The sequence below is a fragment of the Macrobrachium rosenbergii genome, chromosome 56 (genome assembly GCF_040412425.1).
Source record: "Macrobrachium rosenbergii isolate ZJJX-2024 chromosome 56, ASM4041242v1, whole genome shotgun sequence".
Classification (NCBI taxonomy): Eukaryota; Metazoa; Arthropoda; class Malacostraca; order Decapoda; family Palaemonidae; genus Macrobrachium; species Macrobrachium rosenbergii.
Window position 1 is genome coordinate 35191775 of NC_089796.1, and position 14559 is coordinate 35206333.

General features: G+C 38.2%; 1 protein-coding gene across 4 annotated transcripts in view; it reads left to right on the forward strand.

Moving 5' to 3' along the window:
• LOC136836408 (uncharacterized) overlaps window positions 1-14559 on the forward strand; it is a 200178-nt gene that overhangs the window by 86621 nt on the left and 98998 nt on the right. For all 4 annotated transcript variants that reach the window (XM_067100616.1, XM_067100618.1, XM_067100619.1 and 1 more), the window contains exon 5: window positions 6953-7116. In XM_067100616.1, coding sequence (XP_066956717.1) covers window positions 6953-7116 — 164 coding nt within the window. The remainder of the gene's footprint in view (window positions 1-6952; window positions 7117-14559) is intronic.

Here is a 14559-nt window from a genome sequence, read left to right on the forward strand (position 1 = left end):
AGCTTCAGGGGGTTGGAGACCCGTGTTGGATGTCAGCGCGTTAAAAAGTTTGTAGAACGGACAAAATTCTGCATGGAGACCAACAACACAGTTCTGTCATCCTTCAGACAAGGAGATTGGATGGTAATGGTGGATATGCAGGACGCACATTTCCATGTCCTGATACATCAAGAGTCTTGGAAGTATCTACGTTTTGTATTCAGGAACCAACTGAACGACTGGCTTCTTCGGTTGGGAACTCTAGTGAAGTGCACAGAGATCTTCAAGTGACTTTAAGGTCAACAGAGGAGTTGGCTCTTCTAATCAACCATCAGAAGTCATGTCTGATCCCTTCTCAGAAGACAGTATATTTGGGAATTCAGATAGATGCAGTGAATTTTCAGGCTTCTCCATCAGCTTAAAGAGTCGATTCTTGCCTTCAAAAAGTTTCAAAGTTTCTAGCTCTCAGAACTTGCTCTGTGAATCAATGGATGAGCCTTCTGGGGATGTTGTCATCCCTAGAGATATTCGTGGATCTGGGGTGCCTTCACATGAGGCCATTACAATTTTATCTAAAAAGCAAAGTGGCAGAGGAAGGAATTTCTGGATTCCTTCGTTTTCGAGATTTCCAAGGAAATCAAGAAGGATCTGTTTTGGTGGCTGTCAAGAGAAAGATTGATGGAAGGAAAGTCTGTAGCTCTGTTGAACCCCGACCTAACATTCTTTTCAGACGCATCCGACCAGGGATGGGGTGTGTTTCTAGGGGACAGAGAGATGTCGGGAGTTTGGAGCAAGATCCAAAAGAAGTGCATATCAACATGAAAGAATTGGTAGCTATTCATCTAGGGTTGACAGAATTTGCAGAACAAATCAGAGGGAAGGTAGTAGTAGTCCATTCAGACAATGTAACAGCTCTGTTATGTGTTCGGAAACAAGGAGGCACTCACTCGTTCTCCCTATGAGAGGCGACGAGAATTTTGTTATTATGGCTGAAGCAAAATCAGGTGCAAGTATTGACAAGGTTAGTTCAAGGGAAACTAAATGTAAGGGCAGACTTGCTCATTCGCAAGAAGCAAGTGATCTTGACAGAATGGACTTTGCACCCCTTGGTATGTCGGCAAATATGGAAGTGTTGGGGGACTCCGCTGGTAGACTTCCAATTTATTGTTCTCCAATTACGGACCATCAGGCATGGGCTACGGATGCCATGGTTCAGAATTGGGAGAATCTGGATGTTTACACCTTTCTACCATTCAAGATAGTCAGGGAAGTGTTGAACAAACACAGGACATACAAGAACGTCAGAATGACTCTGATCGCCCCATTTTGGCCATCAAGGGAATGGTTCCCAGATCTGCTGGAATCAACTGTCTCCTCAGAGACAAGGGATTTTCTCAGTAAGCTTCAGAAGCTATCGCGGAATGTAGAAAGTCTTTTTCGGACGTATACTAGGCCAAGTGGAATGTTTTTAGAGACTGTAGCAGGAGAGAGGAGTCTCTTCTTCCAAGACATCTTTAGTGCAAGTGGCCGATTTTTTCTTGTACTTGAAGAAGACGAAGTTATTATCTACCTCTACCATTAAGTGGTACAGGGCTATGTTGGGCTCGGTGTTTCGACACCGTGGTCTAGATTTGTATGGTGACAAAGATTTGTCAGATTTAAGTCCTTCAATAAGGAGAGGACGAAAGGACCAAGATTAATAGGCTGGAACTTGGACGTGGTTCTGAAGTAGCTTAAGGGTGATAGATTCGAACCTCTCAGTACAGCATCTTTGAGGGAGGTGACGAGAAAGATGCTTTTTTTAGTAGCCTTAGCTACAGCAAAGAGGGTAAGTGAAGTGCATGTCTTAAATAAAAAAGTAGGTTTTGCAAATGGAAACGCTATCTGTTCCTTTAATATGGGTTTTATGGCCAAGAATGAAACCCCATCCAGGCCTTGGCCACGGTTGTTCAAGATTCGTAATCTGACAGATCTAGTTGACAGAGAAGAGGAGAGACTCTTATGCCCCATTAGAGCTCTCGAGTTCTATATTCAAGCGACCAAGTCTACTAGAGGTAACTCGGACCATCGCTGGTGCTCGGTTAAAAATCCTTCTCGACCCCTCTCAAAAAACGCGTTGACTTTCTTTATTCGGAGTGTAATAGTGGAGGCTCATGACAATTTGGATGATGCGGAGTGCAGTGTTTTGAAAGTTGAAACGCATGAAGCACGAGCAGTTGTAACCTCTCTGGCCTTCAGATGCAATTTATCTCTTTCTTCTATTGTACAAGTGACCTTTTGGAGGAGTAGGTCAGTGTTCGCCTTGCATTATCTGCGAGATATGGAGACAACATACGATAATTGCAGTACCCTAGGTCCTTTCGTAGTGGCTGGCACGGTATTGGGTGAAGGTGATAAGGACGTTGATCCCTCCTCAGTGTCCCCTTCTCCTTGAGTCTGGGGAGTCTGGGGGTACATTGTGCTGTGCGTTTAGGAGTACCTCTCAGTCATTAGTTTTTTAAGGGGTTTAATTTTGGTGGAGGCTAGTGGTGATACCCATCAACTGGTTTTATGTTTTTTGGTTGGTACTGCGTCCTGAGCAGGGTCATTTGTATACTTACCCAGTAGTTACATGATCAAAGCCCTCCTTCCTCCCTTGTCATGAATGTAGGGCATAAACAACTGAAGTTTTGTGTTAAAGTAGTTCCTCACTCCTCCACCAGTGGGTAGAGGGGGTATCTCCTAGCTGCCATATTGTTTTTTGTTTTTACTGGCGCAAATTTTGAATTCTAGCTGCCGTTCGGTTTTGAAACCATAGGAATGTAACTACTGGATAAGTATACTTAAAACTTTATTTTATTATGAAAATGTCATTTTACTGTCTATGATTCCCCACCATCTTTCAATGTGGGCTCAGCTCAGTAATTACTGGGTAAGTTCAATACTGTATATAAAAATGACATTTTTGTGATAAAGTTTTATACAGGCAGTCCCCGGTTCTGACAGCGTGACGATAACCGAAAATCACTGATTTTTGGGGCTTTTTCGGTGATTTTTGGCACATCGGCGCCAAAAAGCACCGAATTTTGGTTATTGGCGCCTCTGTTAGGTATGTATTGGTGACAATACGCAATTATCAGTGCCAATAAGTGGAAATCGGCGAGTTTTGAAGCCGAAAATTGCTGATTTTCGTCGCTAGATAAGCACCATAAAATCAGATCGCCGATAACCAGGGACTGCCTGTATATACTTAGCTAGTAATTATGGATGGAGCCCGCCCTCCTCCCGCACAAACAAATTGATCTATTAGCTTAGTTGTTCCTCTATCTTACCCCAAAAGTGGGCGGGGGTCTTGTCACCTACACAAGACAAAAGTATCATAAAAATGTCATTTTTGACGTAGGAGAAACCTATTTTTGGTAGTCGCTGTTGAGTCCTCAAAACCTTCCCACATCCCTGACGAAAAGGCATGGGATTTGAGCATGGGATCATCCTTCATTGACCAACAGAGAGTAATGGCTCCTTGGTCTTTAACGGCCCGGATGCGCATGCGCAATAGTCACTTCTCTTTTTTGCAGTTTTTTTGATGTTGGCCAAAAAGACCAACTATTGTAGAAGAGAATACTTTGATATTAGTTTGGTCACCATGGAGCTCTGGTAGACCATGGAAGGTAACTCCTTGAGGACTCAACCGTGACTACCAATAATAGGTTTTTCCTATGACAAAACCTGTTTTTTGTTGAGTCTCGACGTGCTGCAAATAGAACCTATCATACAGCCAAGAGAAATTATAATGATTCCTTGAAGAGGAAACTTGAAGGAATTACTCAGCCTCATCTATGGTGGACCAAATTGGCATTATTTGTCTCTAGGTCAGGGCCCCTCTTCTATTCCACCTCTACTAACAGATGATGGTAGATTGGTTAGTGGCCCAAGGAAAAAGGCTGAACTGTTTCATTAAGCTTTTAAAGCTAAGCAGTCAGCTGAGGATGTCCCTCTTCCTGATACTTGTTATCCTGAAACTGTTCTTACAAGATTTGCATTTTGCCATAGGGATGTTAAGAAAATTGTGGATAATCTTTACAGCTGGGGTGGAGAAGATCCTGATGATTTCTTTTTTTTTTTTTTTTTTTTTGAAAGATTTCTAGTGTGTTGTCTCCCAAGATTTTTATATTGACATCCAGTAAACCCCCTGTATTCACGGGGGATGCATACTGTACCCCCCTACGAATAGCTAAAATCCACGAATACTTAAAACCCCTCTTAAAACACTTAGTAAAAACACTTAGAACGGCCTATTTTGATAGTTTAAACACAAGAAAAACCCTCTAAAAATACTTATACCTGACTATTTTAATAGTTTTATCACAAAAAGTCCATTTAGTCATGAAAATGATATGAAAATACAGCAATTAGTGAATATTTCTCAGTGAAAAATACTGCAAATGGGCGAATTTTCCGCGAATAACAGGTAGATACGTTCCACAGAGAAATCCGTGAATACGTGAGTCCACGAATATTGGGGCTTTACTGTAGTATCTTTGCGGAAGAGTGTAAGCTTGTAGTACACTGCCTTTTCCAAACAGTGACATATCTGCAGACTGCAGTAACTACAGGCCAATTTCTATTCTCCATGCACTCTCCAAAGTTGCTGAAAAACGTGTTTGTAAGCCACTATATAAGTACAGGCAGTCCCCGGTTTACGACGGGTCCGGCTTACGATGTTCCGAGGTTACGACGCTTTTCAGATATATTCATTATAGATTATTTCCGGTTTACGACGCATGTTCCAGGGTTACGACGCGCCGTACGCCGATCCGACGGAAGAAATATGGCTCCAAAATGGCAGAATAATAAAAATTTGGAGGGTTTTTTGATGAAAAACTCAATAAAAATGCAGTTTACATCGTTTTCAATACACCCAGAGCATTAAAAGTCAGGTTTTCTTAGGATTTTTGACGATTTTCGACGATTTTTCGGTTTACGACGATTTTTGGCTTACGACGTGGCACAAGAACGGAACCCCCGTCGTAAACCGGGGACTGCTTTTATGTGGAAACTAAAGGATAGTTAGCTGATAGTCAGTATGCATATAGGAAGCAGTTAGGTAACTGCAATGCTCTTTTAGACTTGACATGCCATTTGCAAGAGAACCTTGATAAGGGTTTTGAGTGCAGAGTAATTCAAATAGGTTTTAGTGCTGCTGTAGATTTAGTAAATCACAAGGCACTTATTTATAGACTTCAGACTCTCAAAGTGGGTGGATATGTTTTAGGATTACTTCAAGCTTTCTTCACTGGTAGGCAGCAGTGAGTTGCTGTTGAAGGGATCTTTAATGAACCAAGAACTAGTGTCTGGAGTTCCACAGAGGTGCCGATAACTGAAAATCAGCGATTTTCGGTTGTTGTCACACCGTCAGAACGGAACCCCCACCGATAACCAGGGACTGCCTGTAGTCGGTGGGGTACGAGGCTGAACTGCAGTAAAGCAAAAACATTATTGATTAACAGATCTCGTACAGATTTTCCACCTCATCCTCGCATTCAGGTGGATGGGACTTAGCTGAATGAGTCTGAAGCTTTAACTGTTCTAGATGTAACTTTTGACTCATCTTACTTTTGAGAAATCTAATGAAAGTTTCAGCAAGTGCATTGCAAAAGTTAGGTATTGTTCATAAGGTTTCATATATTTATAACAGTGATGAAATCAATGCAACCTGTTTTAGGTCATTTGTCCTTCCTTTATTAGAATACTGTTCTCTGATGTGGATCTGTTTTTCTGCTAGATATTTATCTCTTTTTAGATAGAGTGGTTTGTGGTGGTAGGTTCCTGTTTTTAGATGGAGTGGTTCGTGGTGGTAGGTTCCTGTTTCCTAATATTAGCAGGTTTGACTTGGTCCATTGACAGATGGTCTCTTATTTGTCACTTTTTCATGATCTTTCACATTCACAATTGATCCATGATCCCCTTTTTCTGCTGAGAGCAACCAGATTTGCTGAAGAGGAGCACCAATATGCAGTAAGTGTGCCTCGCTGTCGAACTTCTTAGTTCCATATGTCCTTTTTTGCTCACACTATTGGACTGTGGAACAGCCTCCTAGAGGATGTCGTGTAATTGGAACTAAAGAAGTTCAGGTGAAGATGCAAGTCATTACTACCATAATGCAGGTCAACTTGTATTTTAATATTTTAGCATTTTGATATTTTACTGACATTTTTATATATATTAATTTGTTAATTTATCTTTTTTTCTAATAACTGATCTCCTCTTTCTGTATTTCCAATTGCCTTCTGTTACTTCTTTCAAATGAACACTATATTCTTTGTAAGCTTGAGTTTCAAGTCAAATTCCCCTTTGGACTTGTTCCATATGAATAGTGTTCATTTTCTGAATAATAATAATAATAAGAATAATAATAATAATGATAATAATAATAATAATAATAATAATAATAATAATAATAATAATAATAATAATAATAATAATAATACATAAAGTCATTTGTAGTTTCTCAAAGGGCTTTCTCTAAGGAGGGGTAAAAAAAAATTGGATCAGAGTAAATTCATAGGAGTTGTACAGCTAATTGGGAGGAGACCAAAGGAAATAGTGAAAATTTAAAGGCAGAATCTGCTGCAGTTATAGGCTGAAGGGACACTTCAATGAACCTACTGCAGTGGGCCGTGTAAGACATACTGTAGGTAATACATCTGGTGATTAGGTTAAACAATATCGTAGGGTCATCATTGTCAGTTGGATAGTACAGTACTGTGTTATAGTAATTACTAAGATATCTACAGCTAAGTTTTGGTCATCTTAAAGTTTTAATCTTCTTTTTTTGGTTTACTTATGCTATCTATATTAACCTTAAATATGAATAAGAAAATTGAGTTTTATTATGTTTTAAATTTGCAGTACTTTTCTTTTGGAGAATGCAAAACTAATTTTGTAAATATGCTTGATTTCTGTAATTTTTACTCCTCATTTTTTGTTTCAGGATATGATTTTTCGTTCCCCTTCTTAACAAAAGACTGTGGTATCACAGTTGAGGATAATGTTGTAAAGCCACTGTATAAGCACTTAATTCATTCTGCTTATCCGTCCATGGCTTTCATTGGCATCCCATTTCTTGTGTGTCCATTCCCGCTGTTTGATTTTCAGGTAAGTGGAATCATGTTTTTAAGTGTTCTGTTTAGAGCTTTATTTATTAATCTGATAAGGTTCATAAGGTGGTCCCCAAAGCCACATATGGTGGCCAAGCAAGCATTTATGTGTCTCAGTGATGTCTTTGTATATATAATGAATTTGTCTTGGATTTATAATGAATTCATCCAGTTTGTTTCTGTATATACAAGTGCTGGTTTTGCTTGTTAAATTTAGCTGTACATATGTTACAGTGTATTTTCTTATGTAGGTTTGTTCATGCTGTAGAAAGTAATTTGCAGGGTTAATGTATCCAGTAGCAAGGTTTATTGTCAAAATCATATGTTCAGGTGTTGAGAGTAGCTTCACCTGTAAATGGCCAAGTACATGTGTTTTTTGTTTATCATTCCCAAAGATATACTTATTCCTTGACTGGGGATCTGTATTACCAACATTTATGATGTCATCTAAACATTGAAAAATATTCTTTAGTCAGTCTCGGTAGGTTGAGTTTCAGAATTCGAAAGTGAGCTGCAGCGAATAATTGCATAGTTTTGACTGAGTCGGTTTACTTTGAAGGACAATAAATGTTGTGTTACATCACTGCTGGGAACTGGCACCAGTTCCCAAAACAATACTCTGATTGACTGACCTTGCTCATCATAATAGTGATTGTCAAATTTGCCTTCCTTTTTTGAGCAAAGTTCCACCAGCTAATTATTACATGATTTAGAAACAGGCTTTTAGGGTGATATTGTCACTGTCAATGCAATATTTGGATACTTTCAGTGTGGTAGGTTTTTCCCATGTACTAGATGGTCTTTCTTCAAGAGTCTGTTCTTTGGGTCTTTAATTAAGTTGATATCTTGTGACATTGCTGGCAAGAAATGTTGTCATTTTATGCAGAGTATTTGACAGTTTGCTGGTGAAATAGGTTATGTAGATGTTCACTTCATTTTCAGTTTGGCAGCTTCAGGGACAACATATGATTGCCCATAATGATTCCAGACATAAGATAAGACAAAAAATGAGAAAGAATTGAGGTTGAACCACCATATCCCTGAAAGCTGGGGAAACATGGGCAGAGTTACATAAAGACAGGGAAAAGTCCTTGGATCTAGGAAAAGGAAGAAGAGAAAGACTTGAGCAGGAAGAGAATTTCAGAGGTACTGTAATTAAAAGAAAATGATATGGTGGGAGCAAAAGAATTGTAGAGTAATTCCAAAGAAGCAAAGATATAACATCAGGAAAAAATAGATGGAAGAGGATTCCAGAGCTCTTTAAAAGAAAGAAGGTTTACTGATGTCTGGAAAACCAGAAGTAGGTATTCTGTGACTCTTTTAGCATTTTTATATTTTTCTCTGCAATGTGACTGCACCATTTCTGCAACTAGTACTGTTGTATCTTTAGTTGGATTAAGTGGGGTAATCAAGATGTTCTTCTTCATTATTGTTATTATTATTATTCTGTTAAAAACAATGGCAGTAGTTATCATTAGTGCAATAGATCATCACCACTTTTGCCTCATGGAGCTCTACACATTGGAAAGGAAAGGCCTATCCTTAATACCACCCAGGAGACTTCCTCCTCCTGACATTGGCGCATAGAATGCTCCCCACTGGCATTCCTGAGCTGAGTAAGTGGACCAATCAGGAGCCTCCATCCGATATGAGTGACCCTCCCAGTACCACCATCCACCCTGTCAACAGCCTCTACAAGTGGAGATGGGTGCAACCATCAGTTTCTGGGAGAAGGCTTCTATCAAGGGTACTAATCCCCTAATAGTCAACCAGAATTCAACCCGTCTTTCACCAGTGACCTGTGACCCATTATATACAGACTGATGAGCTTTCTAACCAGAACCAATGAAGGTAAACTTAGCAATACTGTAATGAAATTAAATGTAGGGAACAATAGGTAGAGATTTATCAATCATACAAAGCTTTTTACAGGAATCTGACTTCCTTGTTGCCAAGATTATGTCCAGTTCTCTCTTCCGAGATTTCTTCCCCTATTTCTTCAGTTATCTCGGTTTCCTTAACCCTCTCGTGCTTACAGGGGTTCCTATAGTGCTACCCGGTACGCGACTTATGCCGTGGAGGGAAAAGTGGGGCTCGCGTGGAAAAGTTTCTTTGTAAAAATCGATATATCCAAACTATAACTGATATAGGCTTCTGGCTTGTTTTATGATGTCGGCAAATGATTGAATTTTTTCCTAAAGCAATCCGATGATCTTTGCAAGGCTTAGAAATAATAAAAAAGACGTGATGAACATGAAATTTTTAAGGAAAATTGTAGATATTTTTTGGGAATCATGAAAAATATAATAATTAGGTTTGGGGAGTTTATTTTATATGTAAATGGTGTGGAAATGTTTGAACTTTCATGTGGAAGCAATCAATTTGGTATGAATGTGTTTGCTAATTAGCTGTTACCAATTAAAAAATGCCAATTTTTTACAGAGTGCAATTTTCAGATTTTCCAACCTACTTATGTTGACGTTTCGTATGGTACCTAAGTAAGGAATAAAGATAGAAAAAAAAATAAAGGTGGCATTAGAAAGCTGAATAAATTTCCTATGAAATGCGCAAAAGAAAGATATATGTATTGTTAGAATAAAATTGAGCAGTTGTCGTTAGATTATGGACAAACTTTTTTTTTTTCTAAGAAAATATACGGCAACGATTATTATATAGAAAAGTTTATATTTTTACATTTTGCTGTTCGGCACGATAAAGTACAAAGAATGGACGTTCGAATCATGTATAATACATGCACATTGAAGTTATTTACAGATGCACAAACAGGCGTACAAAAAATTATCTACGCATATATAAGTTCCAGCCGAACTACGGCGTTCAACATATATATATATATATGCTGACATTTTTTCATAATTACTTGGTAATAAATAATGCTAGAAAAAAGTGAAAACTGCGATGGAAAGCTGAATAAATTTCCTATATATATATTACCTAAAATCAATAGGTGTTCTGAGAAGATAATTAAGCAATTGAAGCTCAAAGACGTAAGTTTTTTTTTCACGTAAAGTCAATTGTTCGCTGAAGATTTTTAAATAGAAACATTATTTTTCCATTTTGCCATTCAGCACAATAAAGTACAAAGAATGGCCATTCAAATGATATATAATACATGCACATTGAAGTTATTTACAGATGCACAAACAGGCGTACAAAAAATTATTAACTCACTCGTAAACCCTAGGCTGAACTACGCGGCTTGACGGGTTCTCGAATGCTCACATTTGCGCTTACATTTTTCGTAATTACTCAGTAATGAATAACGCTAAGAAAAAAGTGAAAATTGCAATGGAAAGCTGAATAAATTTTCTATAAATAATCCACATAAAAGCAATAAGTGTTCTCAGAAAAAATTGAGCAATTGAGGCTGAAAGATGGAAATTTTGTTGAAAGACAGAAATATATGTAAAAAAGTAAATTCTTCACTATTTATCTTATTGGAAAACACTTGAAATATTATTCAACATACTCAACAATCACTTGCAAACACTTTATATAACAATAACAAAAGCGAAAGCACTTCACAAACATAGATAAATGACAACAAAGCAAAAAACGTGAGAGCTCTAAAAAGACGTGCTGAACTTGGTCAAAACAGGAAGTGAAGTGCTTGAGTTGGGGGAGGACTGTGGTACATGCACGATACCTATCGGTTTCCTGTTTATGCTTTCTTGTAGGTCCAAGGTCTGCACACGCAATGGTGCAGTCCTCGTTTTCTTCGGATGACTGGTTTTTTTTGGTGAATTTCCCCCCAAAATAACTCACGGATGACGCGGAAATCACGTCATCGGAGCACTTACGGCAAAAATTTATTGACACGCTTTCACGTCATCGGATCACTGGAGGGTTAACTGCTTTAGTCCTTTTCAACTTTGTCTTTATTTACCAAAAATCCTGATTCCTGTAATGGTTCATCATATGTGGAAGGAACTAAGTAATTCATTCTCTTTACTTTCACTTCTGTCTCTAACTTCTGTGACTGAATGGTCCTGTTAATTTAGTGGTTAACTTATAGTTGATACCACTTCTTACTTCTCCCTTTATGTATACCTCATCCCCAATCTTATAATCTGTTGGCATTAGTCCTTCATGAGACCCGTTTACAATGATCTTCTGGGCTTCTTCCAGACTCTTTTATAACTGTTTATATATTACAGTACCTTGAAGTTACTGATTCTTATCTTCATAATGTCTTCAGAATAGTTAGGCTGGATTGGCTATTCAGCCATGCATATGGTAGTTTTGGTTCATATCCCATTAAACCTTTCATGTTTGTTGCTTGTATTAGACTAAAGGCAAATTAACATCCCATTCAGGATCCTGTCCTACTGTATGTCTCAAAGCATCCAGAACTTTTGTTATTCCTTTCTACTAAGCCATTACTAGCGGGATGATATGGTTGCATGGTTACTTTTTCTACTTTGAATGTATCACAAATTTCTTGGCCTAGTAAATTGTTGGATTCTGTACTATTATCAGATATTAGGTGTTGGGCAGAATATCTACAAAATATTTTGTCAAATAGGGGAACTGCATATTCTTTAGCTCCTTTCCCAGTTATTGGTATCAGCTCTGTGTATCTAGTGAGTGCGTCACTACACACTAATATATTTTAACTACCTATACTGGTAGTGTGGAGCTTAGTGATGAGATCTATGGCTGCTCTATCAAATGAGGTTTGTGGGACAGAATATTTTCCTATGGATACTTCCTTATCCATTCTTCCTTTATAGCTGTTGCAAGCATTGGAACTCTTAACTTGATTGTTAACATCTTTGTATAGTCCTTCCAATGGAAGGAACCTTTCACCAGTCTAACTGTCTTGCCTTGTCCTGGATGACCTCTTATAGGATCATCATGCATTAGGTCAGTGACTGTTTCTTGGGCTCATAGGTACTATCTTCTTATTGGCCATACCATGAAATGTTCAAAGTGGATCTATTTTCTGGCACATCCAAATTAAGACATCATCTGTTACATTCAGTTCGTCAACTAGACATCCAATCCTCTTAATTCAGTTCATTTTTGATAATAAAATTTCCTTCAGTTTTTCACAAATTGGTAGATCTCTTTTAGATCTTTATCATTAGTTTGTTCCCTTGTGAAGTTTGACATGAAAAGCTCTTCTGTATAGTGCAGAAAAATTCGGATTCTTCAGTATTTCTATTGCAGTGGAATGGTATATCATATTTGTAACCAAATATGGTATATCTGAAGTGCTTTAAAGCATCTATTGTGGCCAGAGACTCTTTGTCCGTTACTGAATAGTTTTCTTCTTTGGCTATTAATTTTCTACTATAATAGGCTGTACCATGGTATTTATCGTCATGTCTGTATTAAGCATGCTCTTATACCGATAGAGCTTGCATCTGTTGCCAGAAGAATTCCTTACTATATAGTCTGGAAAACTAAGTGCTGGTGAGTGGGTTAGTCTTTCCTTCAGTTCATTGAATGCTGCTGCTTGTCTTGTTATCCACTCAAATGATATGTGTTCTTTTAGTAAGTCTGTTAGTGGAGCAGATATAATAGCAAAATTCTTTATATATTTACAGTAAAACCCTGCTAAACCCAAGAATGACTTCACAGCTTTCATACTTTGAGTTGTAGGATACTCTTTTAATTGACTTAATCTTTAAGTCACTCACTTCCATGCCTACTTCACGTAGAGTGTGTCCCAGATAGTCTATTTTCCTTGTCCCAGATAGTCTATTTTCCTTCTATCTCTTTAGGACTTCTCTGACCAGTTTTATGTGTTCTTTGATGGTGTCTGTGGCTATTATCAGATCATCTGTATAACAATGCACACCTAGTAATCCACTTAAAAGCTTATCCATTAACCTCACAAATGTCACTGGGCTTGACATAGACCAAAAGTCATTCTTATGTACTGATATCTACCATTACTAGTGGAAAAAACAGTTAATGATTTGTAGAACTCCTTGTAGCAGATCTATTTTAGTAAAATATTTCTTGGATCCAGTGGATCTGATAAGATCTCTCATGGATGGCATTGGATAGGGATCTGTTTCTGTTATCTTGTTAAGCCTTCGGAAATTGACGACCACTCTATAAGTCTTGTCATTTTTCAGAAGTAACAAAAGTGGTAAAGACTCTGCTATTCCTTCTCTTTCCATTTTTTGAGCTTCTCTTTCAGTTATCTCCTGGGAATGTGTGACTCTATAAGCAGGTATATAGATTGGTTTGTGGAATATCTATTCTATGGGTTATCTCATCTGTATTACCAAGTGTATCCCCATCTATGGTAACTATCCATCCTTATACTCATTCAGTATATCTATGAGTTTTTCTCTGGCGTAATCTTCTTTGATATATTTCAAGTGAGTCCATATTTTAACTCTTTATCAGTTCTGTTTCATGAGCTGGATTTTTAATTCTCTTTACAGTATTAATCGAAGCCATAGTTTCCTTCTCAACAATTTGAATAAGGGTAGTGTATACTTCAGCTAGACCTATTTCGGTTTCCCTGTGTAAACATAATCTTTCCCCCTCTGTTATTCATAATTCCAAGGCTATTTGCTCTAACTTCGTGCAGGCTTGAGGAGTAATGCACTCCATGCACTTGTGACATCTCTGTAAATGTAAGAATTTTCTTTCCTTCAAAAATTGGGTTTACTGCACATTCTGATATAACATGCTTCAGCATCCAGAAGTGGACCTGTTTGCCATATGCGAGAATCACCAACTTTCAATGTGTGTGTGTCTCTGAACCTGGATGTTCGGGCAATAGCAAAAGCTGCAATCCTATAAGGTTGAAATGAATGGAGGACAATATGCCTTTTTGTCTATTGTTACAAGTTTCAAAAGCTTTGAACAGTCTACTAGCTTTCAATTGAATCGTTTACCTAGTGGCCCCAAATTAGCTGGACAGTCATTGGTTCCTTTTTTCTTCGACACTGGGCGAGAGAATAGATTCCATTGCTGTCCGCTGTTCTATCTCAGACAGGAGGGGTTGTCGTTTACACATCCTCCTTTCTGAGCCATGACCTTCACGTGTGGATTTTTTAAATGTAGTCTACCATGAAGATTATTTACCTAACATTGCTAGGCACCTAGTGCAAAAACAATGGACCTCATCAGCCCAACATACCAGTCCGTATGGAAAATGTGGTTAGAGTACCTCCACACTTACAACCCAGTTGGAATCTGTTGATACAGTTTTACATTTAATTACATATCTTTTGAGGTCAAGTGCCTTGCTATTACAACAATCATGGCATAAGGCAGCACTGTCAGAACCCTTGCTTTATGGCTTTTGAATTGACTGTAATATAGAAATTATGAACTCCCTTCCTCAGTCTTTTTTACTGCAAAGGCCAGCTGTACAAAAGCCCAGCTCCTTCAAGACTTCCCATTACCTGGCCCCTGAATAAGGTTCTTAGACTCTGTCATCCCTCAGTTC